The 25,778-nt window shown below is 36.8% G+C and overlaps 1 protein-coding gene across 3 annotated transcripts in view; it reads left to right on the top strand.

Moving 5' to 3' along the window:
* CRPPA (CDP-L-ribitol pyrophosphorylase A) overlaps window positions 1–25,778 on the top strand; it is a 180,461-nt gene that overhangs the window by 56,622 nt on the left and 98,061 nt on the right. For 2 of the 3 annotated variants that reach the window (XM_080665300.1, XM_080665299.1), the window contains exon 6: window positions 16,396–16,493. The exons of the other annotated variant lie outside the window; for it this stretch is intronic. In XM_080665300.1, the coding sequence (XP_080521426.1) occupies window positions 16,396–16,493 (98 nt within the window). The remainder of the gene's footprint in view (window positions 1–16,395; window positions 16,494–25,778) is intronic. 3 annotated transcript variants of the gene reach the window in all.

The following is a 25,778-nucleotide window of genomic DNA, read 5'->3' as shown; positions in this document are numbered from 1 at the left end:
TGTCCTTTATACAGTCATCTGCAATGAAAAATGTACAGTTAATCAAAAATTTACTGTCATGTAACACAACATTCTTAATATTCTTTTTTTTTTTTTGAGGCAGAGAAATGGACTTGGTAATTTTTCTTTAGTTTTTATCCTTTTTAGGCTTCTATTATGAGTGAAATTTAAAACACACTTTTCTTGGGAGTAATGTGATTAATTGGGACAAGACACTGGGCTGACTGGTAAGTGTGTAAACAGCCACTTAACAAAGAGGTTTTGTACTTTTGTCACCCAAGCTGGTTGAGCCCACCCAAGCCTGCTCTGTATGCTCAAACCTACTCAAACTATTAATGTGATGACAGATGCCAGCAGTAACATACTTTATCTAGACTCACATATGCCATACAAGCAGTTTCAACCCACATTTAATATGCTGACCCTATTCTGGCAAAAGGATCAATATTCTAAAATCTTCTAAGAGGAAAATTCCCTATGGAACTCCTAAATAAATGATTGTACTTATTTTCCACCATCATTCTTCTTACATGTTTCAATATATGTAATTTTGTGGCTTAAGAGTATTTTAAAACTCACTAGATTTTATTCTTTTCTGGTTATGATTGTACAAACCGAAGTAAACTTGTGATATAAAAAAACCTCTTTTCATATAGTGGTTTATATAAAAATGGAAAAATAAAATAGTTAAAATTCAAAATTATTTATTTTTAACTGGCATTAGTTAATATTAGTTTCAAATGGTTAATATTAATGTTCATGGAAAAATTCATGTCTTTTCCCAGTCATATGTAATGTTTTTATTTGATAAGCACTTAATTTAAAAAAAATTAATTGAATTAAATTTCTCAGACATAGAACATTGCCTGTTGGTTCAGAAATTTAGACTATATTCTGAAAATACGCTTTTATCTTCAACATCAGTGTTACAGGGGATTTATTTTAATGCTAAGTATTTATGAAGTCAAGCTCTAAATCCAGAAAAACCTGCATTTTATTATTTCATACAGTTAAAAAATATTCTGTAGGGAAGCAGTTGGATTCTTTTGTGCTTATACATTGAAAGTAGCTGAACATACTTTTAAATTGGCTCTGTCTGAAAGGAATAAAATAAAATCACATGTGAATCAAATTGATTTAGTGTTACTGAGAACTAAGAAGACTCATTGCATTATAGTGCATATTGTATACATATTAATAAACTAATGTCTTAATTTTATTGTGTTACATTAATATTTTCACTTAAAATCATGGTATTTTAAAAATTCTTGATTTTTTTTCAATCAAATTGAAAAGATGAGAACCTTGAAATCAGGTTTTCTACATCTATAAGTGGACAGTGTTTTGCATCTGTGGTATGTCCTTCTCAGGTTTTTCTTGTTAGATACCCAGCCATGGTGCCATTTATGTTATTAACTATGCTTTTTGGGCTATGCAAAGTGACAGCTAAGACTTACATGGAAATGGTAATTTTTGATGTCTGGCATTTTACTATGATACTTCATTTTCCAAATTTTCACATTAATACCATAATTTCTTTGTACATAATATAGTTTTTGTTCTTCCCTCTCTTGGAAATAATTGCATTAGCACTGTATCTTACGCGGATCCGTAAGAACATTTGCGTCAAGCTTTAATTAATAAGAACAGGAAGACTGCAATATGATTTAATAGCTGTTTGGCTTCCTTGGAATCTTATTGTAAAAAATTTTTTTTGAATTAGAAAGTTAAATATTTGGGTCAAGATTAGAGAAAGTATAGTTCACTTTTTTGTTTAATTTTATAATTTTTTAAAATATGTCATTAGTGAGATGCTAATTCAAACACAAATACTTGTAAATCTGTCATGTTCAAAAACTTCTAAGGTCACTGTGAGTACTAAGCAACTAGCTTAATAAGACTTGATAACAATCAAAAGCCAGCCAGTTACAATTTACTCTGATGTAGGTAGGGAAAAACAACAACAAAAACTGCAAACATGACTTTTATGCTCAAAGCAATTACACATTTTGTAAATCTACTGAAGATTCCTTAGCATTTCCTTCAGATTTACTTCTCTTTTAACTGAGAATCCATACATTGAAAAGGAAAAAAGAAAGTACTGCATCATTTATTTGGACAACTATAATGTTCTTACATGTAAAAACATGTGCAGGAAACAAGATGTCACACATGTATCCTTATTAGTTCTAAGGTAGGAAACTTTATCCTATATTTAGTGACTCATTGCAAAATTTAGTTAAGATCTGATATAAAACATGTTTTCAAAAAATCTGACTATGTACCATTGCCCTCTATTGTCCACAGTAGAGCTCACTTTCAGAAGACCACTTTGACTTTTCCCTATGGGATGTATGGTTTTCTTGTGAGTCTGTTCACTGGCCCTGTTGTCCACGTGTCCTGTCGTCAGGCTTATTGGCTGCTTTTCATTTATTGACTCATTGCTGCCCCCCTTCCTGTTCTAATAGCTTCCTCTATCAAGGTGTTCAGAGAAACCTTAGGCATCTACTTACAGGTGAGACTGAGTCAGGGACTTCAACAGTGGTGGTTCTGTTTAATAATACTACTTTAAAATTTTTTACATAAGACAGAAAATAGACTCTTAAGATTGGCTTTTGAGCTCTGGCTGGTGTGGCTCAGTTGGTTGGGCATTGTCCTATGCACTGAAAGGCAGGGCAATGTTTTGCTCTCATGTGGATGTCTCTCTCCCTCTTCCTTCCTCTTTCTTTAAAAAATCAATAAAAATATTTAAAAAAAGATTGGCTTTTGATTCAAGGAACTCAACAGGAGAATAGAACATAGCTATCCTTACTTTGAAAGGATCAAGGCTCGAAACATCTTTTGGAAAGGATTATGGTTGATTTGGTATAGTTGTTTATTTGCCTAAGAACACTAAAATTTTGGCTCCAGAGGCCTGTGTGACTACAAAAAAAAAAAAAAAAAAAAAAAGAAGAAGAAGAAAAAGAAGAAAGATATTCTCAGATAAGGATTAACCAAAATAATAAATTAATAAGTAAATAAATTCTAGCTTCAAGGCCAAAAAAAAAAAAACAAGAAAGAGATCTGTATAATGGCTAATGAGGTCTTATGGATGATATGGTATTAAATGATTTTAAGAAAATGGCAGGCTGACTTCTGAATTTTTTTCTCACTTGCTTGTAGAACTAACATAGTATTTAAATTTGTCCATGCTATTTGAAAATTTCTTATAAAATACAAACACCATCCTGAGCACTGGTGAGTTTCTACTGATGACTAATTAATGGAGGCAAATGTCTAGATATTTTTTTCTCCATGTTAATGAGTCAGTGGGTCTGTCATATGGTATTTTAGAAATTGTATATGTTGTTTTGTGAAGTTAAATGAAAAGACCCCAATTGCATCTATTTTCTAAACCTTGAACAAAAACAGAATACTTTATGTATACCAAGAGGAACTTAATAAATGAGTATATTACAAATAAAATTTTGGTCTCATTTATAAACTATTAGATTTAGATGGACTTTAGTTAAAATAATACTGAAATTAAACACTTATGAAAACACATCATGGAGTGCTGAAAAGGGCTGCATTAGAGATATGAATGTACAGGAGAGACTCTGGTAGGGGAGGATATTATCCAAGCATACGGGATATAATCCGATATCACTTGGCATACAAACCACCAGGAAATCCTAAACTCACATGGGAAAGGTCAACCAATAGATACCCATGCTGGGATGACATAGATGTTGAAATTATCTGACAAATACTTTAAAACACTGATTATAAAAATGCTACAATAAAGAAGCAGAAAAGCTTTTTAAAAAATTAAAAAGAATTTTTTAAATTACAGGTTACATTCAATATTATTTAGTACTAGAGTCCCAGTGCACGAAATTCGTGCACAGGAGGTGTGTCCCTCAGCCTGCACCCTCTCCAATCTGACCCTTTGAGGGATGTCTGACTGCCCTTTTAGGCCCGATCCCGGTAGGATCGGGCCTAAAAGCTCAGTCAGACATCCCTCTCACAATCCAGGACTGCTGGCTTCCAACTGCTCGCCTGCCTGCCTTCCTGATTTCCCCTAACTGCTTCTGCCTACCAGCCTGATCACCCCCTAACAACTCCCCTGCCAGCCTGATGATGCCTAACTGCTCCCCTGCCAGCCTATTTGCCCCTAACTGCCCTCCCCTGCAGGCCTGGTCACCCCTAACTGCCCTCCCCTGCAGCCTGGTACCCCTAACTGCCATCCCCTGCAGGCCTGGTCTCCCCAACTGCCCTTCCCTGCAGGCCTGGTCGCCCCCAACTTCCCTCCTCTGCTGGCCTGGTCACCCCTAACTGCCCTCCCCTGCAGGCTTGATTGCCCCCAAATTCCCTCTCTTGCAGGCCTGTTCCCTCCCAACTGCCCTCCCCTGCTGGCCATCTTGTGGTGGCCATCTTGTGTCCACATGGGGGCAGCCATCTTTGACCACATGGGAACAGCCATCTTGTGTGTTGGAGTGATGGTCAATTTGCATATTACTCTTTTATTAGATAGAATAGAGGCCTGGTACACGGGTGGGGGCCAGCTGGTTTGTCCTGAAGGGTGTCTTGGATCAGAGTGGGGGTTCCCTTGGGGCGTGGGGTGGCCTGGATGAGGGGGCTGTGGTGGTTTGCAGGCCGGCCATGCCCCCCAGTGACCCAAGTGGAGGCCCTGGTATCTGGGATTTATTTATCTTCTATAATTGAAACGTATTAGCCTTGAGCGGAGCCAAGCCTCCTGCTTGCTCTGTGGCCGTAGCCATTTTTATTGGGATTTATTTATCTTCTATAATTGAAACTTTGTAGCCTTGAGTGGAGGCCTAGGCTGGCCAGGGTGTGCGGAAAGCTTGGCTTCCTCCATTGCCGGGGGAAACTCAAGCATCCTTCTCTCTCCAGCTCTGTGGCTGCCACCATTTTTGTTGGGATTTATTTATCTTCTATAATTGAAACTTTGTAGCCTTGAGCAGAGGCCAGGGCTGGCCAGGCTGGGCGGGAACTTGGCTTTCTCCATTGCCAGGGGCAACCCAAGCCTCCTGCTCTCTCCAGCTCTGTGGCTGCCACCATTTTTGTTGGGATTTATTTATCTTCTATAATTGAAACTTTGTAGCCTTGAGTGGAGGCCTAGGCCAGCCAGGGTGTGCGGAAAGCTTGGCTTCCTCCATTACCAGGGAAACCCAAGCCTCCTGCTCGCTCCGTGGCTGCAGCCATCTTGGTTGGGTTAATTTGCATACTCGCTCCTGATTGGCTAGTGGGTGTGGCTTGTGGGTGTAGCAGAGGTACGGTCAATTTGCATATTACTCTTTTATTAGATAGGATTAGTTTCAGTTGTACAGCATAGTAGTTAGACAATTATGGGAATGCTTTTGAAATGAAAGATGGAAAGTTTCAGAAAAAGCATAAAAGACATACAGGACACTCTAATGGAAATTTAGAACTGAAAAAAAAAAATACACTAACCAAAATAAAAAAAAAACAGACTGTTGTTGACAGAGAAAGTGCCAGTGAAGTTAATTCGATCATCAAGATTTTTTCAGTCTGAACTGCAGAATTAAAGGAGATTGGGGGATAGAAATGAATAGTGCTCATCATATGTGGGAAAGTAACAGATCATCTCAATCCTGGAAGGAGAGGAGAAAGTGCAGTATAGGGAAAAAATTCTGAAGAAATTCTAGATGAAAAAATTCCCAAATTTGATTAAAGACATAAATCTGCAGACTCAAGAAGCTCAGTTAAGTCCAACATGATAACCTCATACAAATCCACACCTGATACTTAATAATCAAACTGCTAAAAAATAAAGACAAATCTTGAAAGTCATCAGAAATGATGCATTGATTGTAGGGGAGCAATAATTTGAATGACTATACATTGAGTGGCCAGATTATTATGATCTCTGAACGCATAATAATCTGGCCACTCAGTGTATATCCTATATAATAAAAGGCTAATATGTAAATTGTCCCCTCGATCAGGAGTTTGACCAGCAGGCAAGCCAGCCAACTGCCCATGTTCCCTCCCCCTGGCCAGGCTGGCCGGACCCCACCCATGCACGAATTTGTGCACCAGGCCTCTAATATATATATGTATATATCCTGAGTGGCCAGATTATTATGTGTTCAGAGATCATAATAATCTGGCCACTCAGTGTATATTTCTCATCAGAAACATGGAGACAGAAGAAAGTAGAGAACACATTCATGTAACTTTTATTACAGTACTAGAGGCCTGGTGCATGAATCCATGCACTGGTGGGGTCCCTTGGCCTGGCCTGTGCCCTCTCACAATCCGGGACCCCTCAGGGGATGTTGGATAGCCAGTTTCAGCTCGATCCCTGCAGGCCCGATCCAGATAGGAGGGATCCTGATCCTGTGGATTGAGTGTCTGTCCCCTGATCAGTGTGCATCATAGCGTCCGATCGACCTGTTGGTTGTTCGGTCATTTGGTCACTTAGGCTTTTATAAATATAGATTTTGTTATAGTTGTTCTATTTTATTATTGTTGCTGTTAATCTCTTGCTGTGCCTAATTTATAAATGAAACTTTATCAATGGTATGTATATATACCAAGAAACAGTATATATAGGGTTTGGTATATCTATGGTTTAAGGCATCCACTGGGCATCTTGGAACATATACCCATCAGATATGGGGCAGGGGAGAAGACTGCATTGGCAGTTTTGCACAATACCTTGACCACTTAAAAGTTATCATGCCTGGGGATAAGATATTAACTGAAAAATGTGGACTTATTAGTTAATATTTACAGCTTTTAATACCAACCTGTAGACTTCAAGGCCTGTTCCAGTTTAAGGTTTCTCTCTGTTAAGTCATACTGAGCTATGTGACACTCAGATGCTATATATAAATGAAGAGTTATACAGTTTCAATTGGAGAGTACATGTTTAAAATATTTTTTTTGGGGGGGGGGGATGTATCCTAATGGTTTCATTATCAAAATATTTTATCATGTGCCACAAGTGTCCTTTTAGGAAGATTTTTAAAAGCTAGAAGGTAGTGTGAAAATGAAAACTTAGGGTTTAACATTAGTCATCAAGTTGACAGGTCAGGTAGGATTTAATGTTAATTCCAATATTTTTCTAACTTATCCTTAGGTTTTTTCAGGGGAGAGAACAAAGACTAGATTCTTGTGTTAGAGTTTTTATGATTCTGGGAAGTAACATGATTTTATAGTTCTCACCAGTGCTTTTGTTTTATCTTAACCTCTAAAAATTTCTAAGACGTGCTGTATTAGTAGAATCACAGATTAAAAATTCTAAAGGCGTCTATTTTTTGTTTTGATTTCATCATTAACCTCAAGGAGGATGTTAAAGACGTTGCTTTGAGAAACAATGAGGATTAATCATGTTATGTTTGGAGAGTTTTGTGCTTCTTGAAAAAAAATTTTAAGTGTTATATAAATTTCTTCTCTATTAGTTGGGCAATAAATTGAAGAGGTTCAGTTTATTTGAACCTTGTTCCTATAGCTACATTCTTTTTCAATTTGGCCTTTCAGATGTATGGCACATGTATAGTCATTGCTGTTATCTTTTTTTTGATGAAGACCTTAAGTACATTAACATTCCCAGTTTAGATTGTCAGGGTGTGTTTGTGGAATTATTAATAAAATTCACATAGGATGCTTCAACCTATATCTAATGAACAAACCAAGATGTGAACAGTACTAAGTAGAAGGTATCCATGTTAATTTTAAAGGAATTTAGGGATAGAAATAGGGTTATTTATTACTCAAGATGAATATTCCATTATTACACATAACTACTGCATATTTGGTAAAACTTTGAAATTTGAAAAGAAGCCTTAGTGGGACAAAGTTGAGAGCGATTATTTATCCAACTCTGAAATATTAAATCACAAGGGACAGTTTGAAGTTAGAGTTGGGTTATGTTTTGTGTAGACAAAAGGAATCTTATTCAGTTATCACTGAATATATGTCACCATGACAGCAAAAATAATTACCCTGTGATTTACTTATAATGAGGCACTCTACATAACTTTATACACACTCATTTAATTATCAAAATCCCGTCTTTACTATTCCCATATAATAAAAAAATTAATCATAAATTTTTTTTTGTGTGTGTGAGAGGCATTTGCAAATCTGTCTGAATTTTTGCTAGGACATGACACAGTCCAAATTTCTCTAAACATTTACTATAATATTCTTGATAGGTGGGAGGTAGTTAGTAATAAGAGTATTACTAACTTGTGATGATATTATTTTAAATGGTCTGTCCTCCCCAACTATGCTTGGAAGAATCATTAACTATTTCCAGATCGATGATTTTTTAAGGCATGTTGTCTGGAGTTGCCCATGTGAGAAGCAGCTGGGTCAAATGTTAATCAAAGTAACTGATTTGGGATTTCTGTTTAAAATTACAATTTTCCCCTTCATCCATGACATAATACCATGCACTGTCTCCTTGACTGGCAGCAATTCAGCTCTTTCTTAGTATGTCAGATCTGTCTACTGTAGAACAAGACTGCACATCTTTTGGGAGAGTGCGTTGAGGGTTTACAGCAGTGAATATCACTATGTCATATAGCTTATGTGGTAAAATCAGATCACGTGAAATAAGCCATTCAAATTTGAAGAAAATCCACTTGGCATTTTCACTTGTGGTAATGCTTAAGTGGTAGGAACTTATTTGTATTAAGTTAAACTAAGAGGAATGCCAAGGAGAATGCTGTACTTAACCAGGACACTAGGTGGCACAGTGAGCTACACACAGGAAATAGAGCCTAGAGATCTCCCTGGGAGATGGGATTTTATCAGAATCTGTAAGACTCTTTATAAACGTGGAAAGATTGAATCGACGAGTCGAATGGCTATTATATCCAGTTACTCCCATTCAAATGTATTCTAGAATTTCTTATGTCTGTTGCTTATACATGTCCTGGTTAGCTACCCACAAAGTGTAAAACAGATACACTTACTGATTTGGGAGTTAAAAGAGTCAAGGACATCTCAGTGTGTAGTCCAAGTCACTCCATTTAGCCCAAAGTTAGCACCTTCCTCTTCTTTTTTTTTTTTGGAAGCTCATCTTTTTTTTTTTTTTTTTTTTTAACGATTTCTATCTTTTTTTTAAATTGTTTAAAGTATTACATATATTAGTACATATATCTCCTTTGTTTTCCCCATTGACCTTCCCCCAGCCTCCCCACCCCCTGTCGCATGCCCTCATCCCCCCCCCCCCCCCCAGTGTCGTGTGTCCATTGGTGTGCTTATATGCACGCATACAAGTCCTTTGGTTGATCTATTTCCCTCCCTCCCCAACACTCCCCAGCCTTCCCGCTGTAATTTGATAGTCTGTTCGGTGCTTTACTGCCTCTGTATCTATATCTTTTTATTCATCAGGTTATAATGTTCTTTATTTTCCATAAATGAGTGAGATCATGTGGTATTTTTCTTTCATTGCCTGGCTGATTTCACTTAACATAATGTTCTCCAGGTTCATCCATGCTGCTGCAAATAGTAAGAATTCCTTCTTTTTTATAGCAGCTAGTATTCCATTGTGTAGATGTACCATAGTTTTCTAATCCACTCATCTGCTGATGGCCATTTAGGCTGTTTCCAAATCTTAGCTATGGTGAATTGTGCTGCTATGAACATAGGGGTGCATATATCCTTTCTGATTGGTGTTTCTAGTTTCTTGGGATATATTCCTAGAAGTGGGATTACTGGATCAAATGGGAGCTTTATTTTTAGCTTTTTGAGGAAACTCCATACTGTTCTCCCCAGTGGCTGCACCAGTCTGAATTCCCACCAGCAGTGCACGAGGGTTCCTTTTTCTCCACATCCACGCCAGCACTTGTCGTTTGTTGATTTGTTGATGATTTCCATTCTGACAGGTGTGAGATGGTACCGCATTGTCGTTTTTATTTGCATCTCTCGGATAATTAGTGACTTTGAGCATGTTTTCATGTGTCTCTTGGCCTTCCTTCTGTCTTCTTTCAAAAAGATTCTATTTAGGTCCGTTGCCCATTTTTTTATTGGATCATTTGTCTTCTTTTATTAAGTTGTATAAGTTCCCTGTAGATGTTGGAGATTAAACCTTTATCAGTGATAACATTTACAAATATGTTCTCCCATACAGTGGGCTTTCTTGTTGTTTTGTTGATGGTTTCTTTTGCTGTGAAAATGCTTTTTATTTTGATGTACTCCCATTTGTTTATTTTCTCTTTAGCTTCCATTGCCCTAGGAGCAGTATTGGTGAAGAAATTGCTTTGGCATATGTCTGAGATTTTTCTGCCTGTGGATTCCTCTAGTATTTTTATGGTTTCCTGTCTTATGTTTAAGTCCTTTATCCATTTTGAGTATATTTTTGAGTATGGTGTAAGTTGGTGGTCTAGTTTCATTTTTTTGCATGTATCTGTCCAATTTTCCCAACACCATTTATTGAAGAGACTGTCTTGACTCCATTGTATGTTCATGCCTCCTTTGTCAAATATTAACTGTGTATAGTGGTTTGGGTCGATATCTGGATTCTCTTTTCTTTTCCATTGGTCTATATGTCTGTTCTTGTGCCAGTACCAGGCTGTTTTGAGAACAGTGGCTTTGTAATACAGCTTGAAATCTGGTATTGAGATCCCACCTACTTTGTTCTTCTTTCTCAGGATTGCTGTAGCTATTCGGGGTCTTTTTATATTCCAGATGAATTTTTGGAGAGTTCTTTCTAGGTCTGTGAAATATGCCATTGGTATTTTGATAGGGAGTGCATTGAATCTATAGATTGCTTTGGGTATTATGCACATTTTAATGATGTTGATTCTCCCAATCCATGAACATGGAATGTTCTTCCATCTGTTTATGTCTTCCTCTATCTCTTTTTTCAGTGTCTTGTAGTTTTCCACATATAGGTCTTTTATCTCCTTAGTTAAGTTTATTCCCAGTTATCTTAATTTTTTTAGTGCAATGGTAAATGGGATTGCTTTTTTAGTCTCTCTTTCTGTAAGTTCACTATTGGTGTATAGAAATGCCATAGATTTCTTGGCGTTAATTTTGTATCCTGCTACATTGCCAAATTCAATTATTAAGTCTATTAGTTTTTTGATGGAGTCTTTGGGGTTTTTTATGTACAACATCATGTCATCTGCAAATAAGGACAGCTTTACTTCTTCTTTTCCAATTTGGATGCCTTTTATTTCTTCTTCTTGTCTAATTGCAGTGGCTAATACTTCCAGTACTATGTTGAACAGGAGTGGTGAGAGTGGGCAACCCTGTCTTGTTCCTGTTCTTAGGGGAAATCATTTTAGTTTTTGCCCATTGAGTATGATGTTAGCTGTGGGTTTATCATATATAGCTTTTATTATGTTGAGGTATGATCCTTCTATTCCCACCTTGTTGAGAGTTTTTATCAAGAAAGGGTGTTGGATTTTGTCAAATGCTTTTTCTGCATCAATTGATATGACTGTGGTTTTTCTCTCTCAATTTGTTTATGTGATGTATCACGTTTATTGATTTGTGAATATTGTACCATCCTTGCATTCCTGGGATAAACCGTACTTGGTCATGGTGTATGATCTTTCTGATGTACTTCTGGATCCAATTTGCTAGAATTTTGTTGAGGATTTTGGCATCTATGTTCATGAGGGATATTGGCCTGTAATTCTCTTTCATTGTGTTGTCTTCATCTGGTTTTGGTATTAGGGTGATGCTGGCTTCATAGAAGGAGCTTGGAAGTGTTCCTTCCTCTTGAATTTTTTTGGAATAGTTTGAGGAGGATAGGTTTTAGTTCTTCCTTGAATGTTTGGTAAAACTCTCCTGTGAAGCCGTCTGGCCCCGGGCTTTTGTTTGCTGGAAGCTTTTTGATGACTGCCTCAATTTCTTCCATAGTTATTGGCCTATTGAGATGTTTAGATTCTTCCTGATTGAGTTTTGAAAGGTTATATTTTTCTATGAATATGTCCATTTCCTCCAGGTTGTCCAGTTTGTTGGAATAGAGTTGTTCATAGTATTTTTTAACAATCCTTTGTATTTCAGTGGGGTCTGTTGTTATTTCACCTCTTTCATTTCTGATTTTGTTTATTTGGGTCCTCTCTCTTTGCTTCTTGGTGAGCCTGGCTAGAGGTTCATCAATCTTGTTTATCCGTTCAAAGAACCAGCTCTTGGTTTTGTTGATCTTTTGTATTGTTTTTTTGGTCTCAATGTTGTTTTATCTCTGCTCTGATCTTTATTATTTCCTTCCTTCTGCTTACACTGGGCTTTTTTTGTTGTTCTCTTTCTAATTCTTTGAGTTGTAGGGTTAGGTAATTTATTACTATTATTTCTTGTTTTTTTCAGTAGGCTTGTAAAGCTATGAACTTCCCTCTAAGACTGCTTTTGCTGTGTCCCATAGATTTTGGATTGTTGTGTTTTCATTGTCATTTGTTGCCATGATGTTTTTTATTTCTTCCTTGATCTCTCTGGTAACCCAGTCATTGTTTTATATCATGCTGTTTAGTCTCCATGTGTTTAATTTCTTTGGGTTGTTTTTATTGTAGTTTATTTCCAGTTTTATGCCACTGTGGTCTGAGAAGATGCTTGATATGATTTCTATCTTCTTGAATTTGAAGAGACTTTGCCTATGACCCAATATATGGTCTATCTTTGAAAATGACCCATGTGCACTTGAGAAGAATGTGTATTCTGTGGCTTTGGGGTGAAATGTTCTGAAGATGTCAATTAATTCCATCTGGTCTAGTGAGTCATTTAGGATTGATGTTTCTTTGCTGATTTTTTGTTTATAGGATTTGTCCAATGGTGATAGTGGGGTATTAAAGTCTCCTACTGTGATTGTATTGCTGTCAATCTCTCCCTTGATATCTTCCCAGAGTTTTTTTTATGTATTTGGGTGCTCCTGTATTGAGTGCGTATATGTTTACCAGAGTTATTTCTTCTTGTTGGATTGCTCCCTTTAGTATTATGAAGTGGCCTTCCTTATCTCTTGTTATGTCCTTCACTTTGAGATCTAATTTGTCAGATATAAGTATTGCTACCCCACCTTTTTTTTTTCATTTCCATTCGCTTGAAAAATCTTTTCCCATCCCTTCATCCTCAGTCTGTGTGCGTCTTTATTGCTGAGGTGGGTTTCTTGTAGACAGCAGATATATGGGTCGTGTTTTTTTATCCAATCCGTTACCCTATGTCTTTTGATTGGGGCATTAATCCATTTATATTTAAAGTTATTATTGATAGGTACTTATTTGTCGCCATTTTTATTCTTTACCCCTGTGTTCCTTCTTCACTTCCTATTTCTTTTTTTTTACAGCAGACCCTTTAGCATTTATTGCATTGCTGGTTTGGTGGTAATAAATTCCCTTAGTCTTTTTTTGTCTGTGAAGCTCCTAATTTCACCTTCAATTTTGATTGATAGCCTTGCTGGGTACAGTATTCTTGGATTCAGACCCTTCCTTTGCATGACTTTGTATATTTCATTCCATTCCCTTCTGGCCTGATGAGTTTCTGTTGAGAAATCAGTTGCTAGTCTGATGGGGGTTCCTTTGTACGTAACTTTCTGTCTCTCTCTGGCTGCTTTTAGGATTCTTACTTTGTCATTGGTGTTTGCCACTTTAATTATAATGTGCCTTGGCATTGGTCTTTTGGGGTTCATTTTGCTTGGGACTCTGTGAGCTTCTTGGATTTGTGTGGGTTTTTTCTTCCCTATATCAGGGAAGTTTTCTGTCATTATTTCTTCAAACAGGTTTTCTATTCCTTGCTCACTTTCCTCTCCTTCTGTAACCTTTATTATGCGGATGTTGTTTTGTTTTGTGTTGTCCCAAAGTTCCCTTAGGTTCTCCTCCTACTTTTTAATTTTTTTTTCTAGAAGCTGCTCTACTTGGGTATTTTTTTTCACCTTGACTTCATTCTCACTGATGTGGTCCTCTGCTTCTTCTGGTATACACTTGATGCGTTCTATTGAGTTCTTTACAGCAGCAATGCCATTTTTCGTTTCTTCTTGGTTCTTCTTCATTCTCTCTTGGTTCTTACTCATATTGTCAAATTTGTCTTCCATTCTTTTCAGCCACCTTATGACCATTTGTCTGAATTCTTTCTCTGGCAGATTGCTTGCCTCCATTTCGTTTACTTCCTTTTCTGGTGATGCCTGCTTTTCTTTCATATGCGGGCTGTGTCTTTGTCTCCCCATGGTCTCTCTTCTCTGGGTGTCTGATTATGTAGTTCTCTCTCTCCTGTGTTGATTTAAAGGCACAAAATACAACACAACCAGGTACAGCGCACAAGGCAGTGAACAGAGATGTATTCATGATATTAATAACCCCAAATAAAGGTGACCACCAGAGAAAGGCAAATTAGAGAATAGGAGAGAAAGAAGAAGAGAGAAAAAAAAGGAAAGGAGTGCGAAAATGAAATTGGGAAAAGGAAAAATAAAGTAAGAGAGAAAAGAAAGAGAATAAGAAAGAAAAGGGGAACAAACTATATATATATGAGGAGAAAACTCCAATAGAACAGCCACTAATACCAATAAATGCCAGCAACAAGTACCTGGAGATGAATACAAACTACAAACATCAACTAATATCAAATGAGGTGAGGGAAAACAGAAGCAAAAAATAAACAAAAACAAAACATACAAAAACAAAACAAAACAAAACAAAAGAATAGGCAAAACAATCTCATAAAGAAGCATACGAAAACGATATAATCAACATTCAAGCAAACAACAACAAAAGGACAGCAAAATAATTTTTTGGATAGTGAAGACAGAGAAAAGAGAGGTGTGTATGGACTTGGAGCAGGGGATTGGAAATTAGATATATAAATAGGGTGAAATTTTAACAAGGGTTAAAAAGAAAGAATAGGGAAAATCTAAAGCAGGAAAAGGGTAAGAGAAACAGGACACCGAAAAGGGGAAGGTTAGGAAGAGAGTGATGGCATAAAGGTAGAGTTGAGAAAGAGTAAAGTGATGCTAAAAGAAAGATGAAAATTGAAAGCAGAACACTAATCCCAAAGTAAAATAAAGAGAAAATAAAATAACACTTTTTTTAAAAAAAGGTAAAATATTTAGTAATAATACTGATTGAAAATAAAAATGTAATAATTAAAAAGGTAAAATCAAGTGAGGAAAAAAGTAAAAAATTAGTTTCTTAAGTAAAAGATGAAATAAAAATAAAAATAAAAAAAATGTGCAGTAGTGAAGGTCATTCACTTCCTCTATTGTTCTGTTTGGCATTCCTGTTTCCCAGTCAGGACAGTATTGCAGTTCCCTGCATTCCACTTCTCCTCAATGTTGTAAGCCAGTCCTGATTTTTAAGCAGGCAGAGTGTCTTGTTTTCTTGTATTCCTTTATTTGTGATTATACAAGAGTCAGTTTGTGATTCAACCCCTGGGTGACAGTGTTTCTGGATTGACCTCGGGTCTATAGGTCCTCTCTAGCCTGTGCTTAGATCCTGCTTTCCCTGTGGCACTCATTACTGGTTTGTGGGAGTGGGCTGCCCCAGAGCTGGCTCTTCGATGGTCACTCCCCTCTCCGATCCCCAGGTTCCAGAAAAACAACTTTCCCCTGCATTCTCCCAGGGTGTCCCCAGCTGGGTGATCCTATGTATTGGGCTTAGCAATCAGAAGCAAGGATTTAAAGAGGAAATCGCAAGTGCGTGAACTCTGGGGCTGCGCGCAAGTCTGCACAGTCCTTTTTTTCCCCCTTGTGACCAAGCAGCCAGAACACTTTTAAAATCTCTAGGCTGTCCTGCGCCAGATCAAAATGGGGTGCCTTTTAGAGATTCCCCTATTAGCAGCTCTGAGGACCCCCTTCCACATTCACGGATCACGCCAGCGCCAACAGCCATGGATTCTTCTAGGGGCAGACTTCCCCCGGTCCTCCAGCTCCCACAGTGCGCACGCTTCTCTGTCCTGCCGGGACCAGAGACCTCACCTTATCCCAGGCGAAATCTGACCCCTCCGTGGTGGAGTGTAGAGCTCCTCTGAATGCACGTGTTTGCGCCAATTGGGGACTGGTGTTCTGGGGTTCCCAGCTGTTCAGTGGGTGCCGTAGTTGCAGTTCTGATAACATCCACTTTCCCCTTTAAGATGGCGCGGTCTCTGCATCTGAGCCGGTGGCTCCAGGAGAGGACCCAGCAGCAGTGGGGGCTGCCAGGTCAGGGGAGCCCCGTCCAGCAGTCCCCCACCTTCTCCTGGAGTATAACTGTCCCTTAAATCTCCAACAAACACACCCCGTGTGATCCACAGCTGCTCTTTCTATCTGCTCCGGGACAAGGCTCGGGACACATCCGTCTATTCCGCCGCCATTTTTTTTTTTTCTTCAGCACCTTCCTCTTCTTGTTCAGTATCTATGAACAGCAGGCAAGCATAGGTTTCAGTATACTACGATTTTGTTCCATATTATATTTGAAACTTATTTCTTTTTTAAATTTTGTATCTCAGAAAGAATTTCACAACACATTTGCATAGTTATGGACATCAAAGAAGATGAAGAACATGTAGGTCGTCATCTTGAAGAAATGCTAAAAAATGAATTAAATGTAAGTATTCACATATCGAATTTAATGATTAAAGAGGTGAATGTACATTTCTTGTTTTTTGAAATGATCAACTTCCTAGTTAAGCTCATATCTAATATTACAATTAAGAAAATGGGAGAAGGAGTAGTAAGTGTGAGGAGGTCTATAGGAATTATTTGCAACTTGTATCAGTAAGGGCTTCCATTATATATTTTTATGACAACATTGTATGTAAAATGTTTTGTTTGCCAAACTGAAATTATTCAATTTTAATTTCCCTGTTTTCATTAAAATGTATCACCAGCAGTCAGAGCTTATGATGAACATATGATGACTTTTTAACAACATCTAGGATAGAATTGTAGTTAAGAGCTGAAGGAAAAAGTTCACTTCAGTTAGCAAATTTTATCCTGATGGCACAGTTGGAAAGAGAATGGGCTCTCTTATCAGACTGCCTGTGCTCAGATGTCAGCTTTATTACCTGATTTCTTTGTCTTAAGTAGAAAATGGTAATAATATCTACATGGTAAACTTTTCAGAAGCATTAAATAAAATAAACAGATTTAAAGTGCTTATAAATGCCTCTGGCTTATGGTGAGTTTTCAGTGAATGTGAACTGTAATAATTAAGCTTTCGCAGATGAGGTGAAAAGAGGTGTGGCAGTATTAAGTAGCTGATACTACTGATTCCCAAGCTTCCATCCTGTAGTAGATGCATGAACTGTTAGAAATGTAGATTCCTGGAATATGTAAAAATTTAATGACCCGCAGTCTGGGATAAGCTCTGGAATTAAGTTTTCAACAAGCTCCCTCAGGTGGTTTGATAGCAAGGAGTGCCAGATTCTACCAGTAGCATTGAGAGTGACAACCCAAAGCTGAGAAGATAATAGCCATCTTAGCTGTCTCTTAGGCATAAAGGTCATACTACAATCTCCCCTGTTGCTTTTATCCAATGACTTTCTGGAAATTTCCCTTCATCCTTGAAAATTTGAGTACCTGTTCTCTGCTTTCTGTCTCAACTCTACCTGTTAAGAATCTGTTCTAAGTTCAGTGCCCCACTGCTGTACCTTGCAGAATATTTAATAGTAGATAACCGGCCACCACTGCCTGACCCGCTGAAGCACCCCTTTGCCTCAAAAAATGGTCTATTACTCTTGAATAATCTCATTCATTCTTTATAAAATTAATGCAACAACCAGCAACATGGGGTCCTGAAAGAATATTATTGGGACTCTGGCTATCAACCAACCCTAAATTTCAAGAGTTGCTTTTGTGTGTGAGTGTTTTAAGTTTTTTTAAAATTGATTTTTAGAGTGAGAAAGGGAGAGAGAAACATTTGATGTGAGAGTGAGACATTGATCAGCTGCCTTCTGCATACTCCCCACCTGGGATGAAGGCTGCAACCTGGGTGTGTGCCCTGACCAGGAATCCAACCAGCAACCTTTTGGTGCACGGAACGATGCCAAACCCACTGAGCCACACCAGCCAGTGCTAAAGAGCTGGGCTTTTATGTAACTGTCAAACACCTCGCTGGTGGATTCTGTGTCACTCTTTCCTTGATTGGTCTTTCTAGTATTAGACTCTGCAAGGAATCCTTTGGTTAGAATTATTATAATAATCACTTTTTGTTGCTACTTCTCCTGTATATGTTTAGTGACAAAATGACATGGGATTTAGGGGTACACGCTGTACCTTGCTGGCCTTCTGTGATGTATTCATTACCCTGTCCTTATCCTTCTCACTTCCAGTGACCTTTTTTTCAGTGCACTTCACCTACCTATCCATTGGGCCCCGTGTGAATATTGCCATCACCTTAACTGTACTAAAAAATTAATACTAAGGCTATTTCTCAACTTCTGACCATCACATGCTGTCATTTCATATCATTTACTAAATTATCCTACTGCAAATATTTGAAATTTATAGGGAAGTTTTATTTATAGGTTGCCTGTCTTTTTTCTTTCTTTCAGCTACCTTTTGTTCTATCCTGTCCCTTATTTGGCTTAGATTCTGCTCCCTCACTTTTGTGGACCATGGCTCTCTTACCAATATCTTCATTTACCTTATCCTTTGAATGCACCCATTTGGTAAAATCCAATCCAGGTATTAAGTCAAACTTTTCAGTTCTCTACACTTTTACACTTAATCTTAATGACGTTTGGGAGAATCCTACAACAGTGCAGGTTGTTGCCATTAAAAAGCACTGGTCACCATTCTTTAGTGGGCACTGACTATTGTAAAGCCACCATGATTCATAGTCCGCTCCCCATTCTCCTCAGTGAATATTTTAAACCTCCTCGAATGCTAACTCAGTTTGTTAACCTCAGCACTACTGGCATCTGGGTTAGATGATTTTATTGTGAGGCCCTGTTCTGTTTAGCAGCATCCCTGGCCTTCTACACCAGAAATGCCATGGACTAAAATGCTAGGGACAAAATTATTGGCATTTATTAAGGTTTTTTCTCCCTCTACCTTGATGACTACCTTTATATTAATATTGTTATAAAATACCATTGTCTTTTATTTATTAACCTTAACATTTTGACTATTGTCTAATGGTTCTCTGTCTGGGCAACACTGACATTAAATAGTTTCTTCTTTCTCCTACCTTCTGCCTTTCAGTAACTAATTTGAGTTGATGTTTTTAAACTCCCAGTTAATACCTGTAAAACAATAGCAAACTTTTATCACATTTTATATATTCTCCCATTTATATGTGATTATATACTGTACCATATCTCTCAAAACCATTATTTATTCTTAGATCCATAAGTAAACATATATTTAATGCTCACCATGAAGCCTTATGTTGATATCTTGCAAACCATTTTGGTTCTCCAAAACTAATCCTCCAATAGATTTCCTCAGGAGGGCTCTGGGATACAGTATTCCCAAGTTATTGCATATGTACAGAATTTTTCTGTGACTGAAAATCTACACATTTATTTTGGCTAGATGAAAAAACATTCTGGCTTCAAAAAATTATTTTTGAACTTCTTAAGTATACATCTCCATTGTCTTTATCATAGTCCTCCTTGCACTATTTTTATGGTGGAATCTGCAAAGATTTAAGACTAAAAACTGTATTTCCAGAATCTTCTTCCCCTTTATTCAGGGTCTATGCTGTGCTTAGTATTTTTAATTTTTAAGCACTTAAATTTCTTTCTTCCTTAGCTTCAAGTATCTAATTTATATATAACTACAGATAACAACTATTTTTAAAAGTTAGGCTTGACGTGAACTTAGAGATTTTATTTATATAATAAAGCCAAAATGTATACAGATGCTCAAAATAAAGGAATACCGCTGTTTCTCAAGTACTGCTTAGTTGTATGTAATACCATCCTTTGAGGAGATTCAGCCGTGGGAGAACTACGGCCCGCGGGCCGGATCCGGCCCGTTCGGCTGTTCTATCCGGCCCGCGGAGCTGAAAGAGCGGAGGGTTCTCTTGCTCTCCCCTCCGCTCCTTTACTTTGAATTTATATTAGTTCACACAAACACTCCATCCATGCTTTTGTTCCGGCCCTCCGGTCCAGTTTAAGAACCCATTGTGGCCCTCGAGTCAAAAAGTTTGCCCACCCCTGGATTAGATTCTTTTTTAAACTAGGAGATAATGTAGCACTTGTAAAAATGAATTCTGTGTGTCCTGTTAATTAGATGATCTTGGTTGACCTTGGAAGGAGATATCATCCATTTCTTTTAAATATGCCCTAGCTTCTATATTTCCTAAAACTTGTTAAACAGTACAGGACTTACCAGAATGTTTTCTTGCAGTCAGAAACTCTAACAGTCATTGAGTATCTTCTTTGTGCCAGAGACAGTGCCACATGCCTCAATCCTTTAGAACAATTTAGGACCTTCCCTCTCATTTTACAAATAGAAATAGGGAATTTTTGTGGTTTGATGATTTGTCTAAGATCACATAACTAATGAATGTTGGCGCTAGTTGATTCCTTATATTTTCTACTACTTAATACTCTTCTAAGCAAAGGCGATATAAAAGAAAGTTAGATTTTCCTTTTTGACATTATACCTAAGTCTAGAAAGAAGTCCCTTCAGGAAAGAAATTTCTAGTTTTATTTAAACGTTCTCTCTCTTTATAAGGGCAACTTTATCTTCTGGCATTGTTCAGCCCATAACTTACAAACATCAAATACCTCTTCAAACACTTTAACCTCCCAGAGCTTTTGTCTCACTTGAAAAGAACCTATAAAAAGGATGAAGTCACCACAGTGGAAATCCAGGCACCTGTAGGGAAGATCAGTGTGGGTGGAGCTGCTCAGCACACAACGGGAGGATTGTTTTATTGGCACGAAAAGAAAAATGTTTCTCATTGAAACTGGGTATGCTTTGCTCGATTTTGAGATTATACCTCAGAGGTGAACTGAATATCTGAACTCCCATGTAATGATACACACAAAATACATGGAAGAAGTTGTTAAAAAGTAAAACAAGAAACTAACTGGGTAAGGGACACCCCTCCACCCTTCATACACATGCACATCTCTTCAATTTCAAACTCATACTTCAATTTCAAGGCTTTATTAATATTTTATATTATTTCTTCTTTGAATTCTTAAGGAATTTGAAGTATTTCACAGGACCTACCTACTTTGGAGATAGAAGTCTCAGAGATACATCATGAAGAAACTGCTCTCACTTCTTCCTAAGAAGAATACTTTTTGTTATACATGGTGCTGAGAGTAGTAAGGAATTCATAAGTAGAAAGATGGTGATCATTTTTTTAGTTAATTAATTCACTAATTTATCAAATAATAAATGCACATCAAGATTTAGTCATTGGATATAAGGAGCAAATATGGTTCTCTGTCTTCAAGGAACATACTGTTAAGTTGGGGGTAAAACAGTAAAATACAAAAATATTTTTAATTACAAATGGTGGTAATTATTCTTAAGAAAGAGTAAACTGCCTATTTAAGAGAGCTTTGGAAAATCACTTAAAGTTGGGAGTGGAGGGTAGTGAGCTTGAATCTCTTGGCAGGTGTGCCATTTAGTTAAGTCTGAAAGGGTAATCAGGAATAGCTGTCTAAAGAGAAATTCAGATGGAATGGCCTGTGAAAGGCAGGTAAGGACTTTCGTATTCATGGTGGCTTGAATAAGATTTCTTTGGTTGGAATGATATGATCAGAAGGGAGGTAGAGGGATGGGAGACAAGGATAGAGTTGGGATCATGCCTAGATGCAGCCTATTAAGTAGATTAAGGCTACCACCACAATTGTCATTAATACTGTGCTTATATTTTGTCCAAAGAACAAAATGAAGTGATAGAAAACGAAAGCTACAATGAAGATATGATCCAATTTACTTCTATAAAATGATTATGTTGGGTGCTATTCCTTAAAAGTAACATTGTGTATTGTAGATGATGTATTATGGAATTGTACACCTGAAACCTATATAATTTTATTAACCAATGTCATCCCAATAAATTCAATAAAAAAGAAAATATCATAGAAAAAAAGTAAAATTGTGTAGAAGAAGACATGTAGGATTTAAATATAACATTTCAGATATAACATTACCTCTAAAAACACGTTACTTCAACCTAATTTTCTTTTGTATAATAAAGTAAATGAATGCTGATCTATATTTTGTCCAAACAGGGACTACAGGGACTTTTGGTGTATTTTGCTTATCCACCCCTTCCTGTTTCCTGGAGCACATAATTTGATTATTGTTTTGTGTAACCACAAATGACAAGCAGGAAGTGTCTGAAAATCATGGGTTTTCCTGGGTGTCAGGCATGCTTTGGTTTTTGAGGCTGACTGTGGTACCTAGTTTATTTTTCCTAATGCCCTCCAGGTTGTGTCCAGTGTATGGGTCTCTGCTTTTTCTTATAGACCTAACTGAATTTGGTATATGACATATTTATCAAACAGAACATCAAAAATAGCCAATGAAGAAAGGCAGAAATAAAAGAAACAGAACAAATTAAGCCATTGCAGCATTGTGAGGCCCATTCGAAATAGGGCTCTGGTGTGCTTATTTTGACACAGATTATAACAATATTTTAGTTTAGAGATGTAAGATTTTTTATTTTTTGAAGCTGAACACTGTAAAAGAGTGTAATAACAGTGAAATAACATTGTAAACTCTCCCATTGGGCCTCTGACTCTGAACAATTCCAACAAAGTTAATTCATTTAGAGTATGTGGTTTTGGTGTATGTACAAGACTGCAGAAATTAGCTGAAGACCATCCAATTAAATTCATTCCGTTTATTTGGGATGTTAGTCAGATTTCCTGATCAGTTTTCCAGAGGTAAAAAAGAAGGTTCAAAATTATTGGACCACCTAGTTGCTCATGATGGTATTAATTATGTTCGTGCTGTATTTAATAATATTAAGAGTTTATAATTCTAATTGGTTGTCATGGTTTTAGAATATGATTATTAATGAGGGAATAGGGATAATTCTCCCTAAATATTACTTCCTCTATTTTTTCTTTATATACCTAACATAGCTTCACCTTTTATATCTGTCTGTATCTTTCAGAAACAGTGACATATTGAAATACTATTCTTCCTAAAGGAACCAGATGGTTAACTTTTAAAAATGATAGTGGTCAATTGGGAAAAAAGGAGGCATATGTAAATTTTAGACAATAGATAGATAGATAGATAGATAGATAGATAGATAGAGATATATAAGTATATATATGATATTGTATATCTTTGTCCACTTAGGAATGAGGTCTTTGTTCACAAGTTTTAGACGGCTGTTATACTGAGTTAAAAACAAACAAATAAACCAAAAGAATAGCCAACATCTAGCTTTGGGCATATACTTATAAAAATCAGGTCTTCTAATTCAGGAAATTAATTTATTTTACAACATGGTAAGTATATATTTTGAAGGAAAATCCTTATAAAAACCTGAAAAAATTGCTTTTTGGCATATAAATTATAGTTTTTAACCTTCAATAGTTGATTTTGATGGATATATATATATATATACTAATTCTCTTATGCTATTGAAATTGAGATATACAGTTTTAGAGCTTATTCACTGTAATTTGATTTTATTGATTTTTTATTGATTTTTTTGGTCCCAAATATAGGAAACCATGTTTTTAAATTATTATTATTATTATTATTTATTTTTTTTAAATATATTTTATTGATATTTTACAGAGAGGAAGGGAGAGGGATAGAGAGTTAGAAACATCGATGAGAGAGAAACATCGATCAGCTGCCTCCTGCACACCTCCTACTGGGGATGTGCCCGCAACCAAGGTATGTGCCCTTGACCGGAATCGAACCTGGGACCTTTCAGTCCGCAGGCTGACGCTCTATCCACTGAGCCAAACCGGTTTCGGCTAAATTATTATTTTATACTTATTAATTAATATATTTCTTCTAATAATTAAGTTTGAAAATGTATGTCATTTCAACTATTTGCATGCAGTATAACTCTATAACACCAAAAAAAGTAGATTTTTTTTTTCTTTTGTTCTGGTGGCTTTAGCTAAATAATAGCTCCAGCATTCTGCTTCATTGAATGCCGCCTCCATTTGTCCATTTCATGTTTTATTTAAAGCTTAGTTTCACATTACTCTTTCCATGACGTGGTCCCCATTTTTTCTGGTTCTTGGACTTCCTACCCACCAGAAATGGTGTGATTCTGCATATCCTGCTTTTAATCATAATTATGTACATTTCTCTCACTATCTCTTTTATCACTGATCCCTTGCACAGTGCTGATTCCTTGCACATATGGTGGGAGCCAGATAAATAGTTGTGGTTAATGGGATACGATAATGAATAAGAAAGCTTCTGGAATACCTCTGCACCTGGACATCAGCCAAATACGTTTCTGGAGATAAAGAGGTAGCCGCCAGGCGTCCATCAATCATGTGAACAGTTGAGAAGCTTAGAACACAAAGTACACCCGGGAAGTCCTAATTGATTTCCCAACCCTAAGAAAACTGTTTTCACAAAGAGAGGGAAGAGAAGGGGAAATAGCAGATGTTGCAGAGGTCAGGTGAACTGCAGTTAGCAACAGTGGTCAGTTGGTGGGCAGCAGCCTTCTGTCAGAAAGGAGAGAGGCACCGAGGGGGAAATGAGCTCCCAGCGGTGTTACAGTGGGTGGGGAGCTAGGCCCATAAACAACACTTCAAGATTTATTCTTTAGAATCTGTGATAAGATTCTCTATCAAGATATGAATCTGCCTTGCTTTATCTAGAAATGTACTACGTGAAAAACATCCTGAGGTATACACATGTTCACATACTTCTGAAATAAGACACATGATTATGTGTTTGTTATTTTTGCTCAAAATGTAATTTATTCTTACTATTTAAAAATATTTTGACCTATAGGCTAAACAATATATATCCAGTAGGCTACTAATATGCCACTCATAATGGAAAGTTGTGTGAGATAAAAAATTTATTTTTTATGTAAATATAGCAATTATAGTTCTTACTTGAGTGGAAAATACATTAGTGAAAAATGGTTTGCTTGCTCTGTAGTACTTGAAGAATTATAATGGTAGTATTTGGATTGTACATCTATGGGGGTGGCATTAAATATTCCTTAAAAATGAATCTAGTGCATAGTGTCTTTGTGATTCTATGTGACGGAACTCTTCAGTGAGCTGCTCATACATGTTTATAGCTGATTTTAGTTTTCTTGTTTATTTCCTACCTAATTTAAAATTGGAGATGGTGTGAAAACTAGGTAGTAGATGAAGTTTATTTAGCCCAGAATCTGTTTTTATTATATAACTCATCTAGCCATTTTGAACATACTTGTTACATTTGTGATTTGTCATTTTAAAATTACATTAAAAATGAAAAAATAAAATTACATTAAAGCAAAAAAATAAATAAAATTACATTAAACATTTGTTAGGTAAAATGCAATGTTGGTATTTCTCATGTAAAAAGGATGGCTACTATACTAAAGTCTTCAAGTCACTAGAATATTACTGCTGTTTGTGTCAGTTATTGGTTCATGAATAAGTGCTAAAGACCAAAAACTAGAATTCTTTTACTCTGAATTTTGCAATAGCTATGCTATTGTCATTTGATACAGTTAATTCTTCGCACTGAAGGCTGCCCTGTGCATGCTCATAGAATATTTAATAGCATCCCTGTCTTCTCCAGCCACCAGGCCCCGGTACTACTTCCCAATCCACTGTGACAATTGAAAATATTTCCTGACTGCTCAATTTCCCCTACGGACAAAGTCGCCCACACTTAAAGAACTGCTAATATAACCTATTTCATTTAATGAACCACTCAATTTTAAATTGGCTAGGTGATAAAACTATATATATCATAT

The sequence above is a fragment of the Plecotus auritus genome (assembly GCF_963455305.1).
Source record: "Plecotus auritus genome assembly, chromosome: 4".
In the NCBI taxonomy this organism is placed as follows: Eukaryota; Metazoa; Chordata; class Mammalia; order Chiroptera; family Vespertilionidae; genus Plecotus; species Plecotus auritus.
The sequence above is the reverse complement of the archived record's forward strand: the minus strand, read 5'-3'. Positions and strand labels throughout refer to the sequence as shown.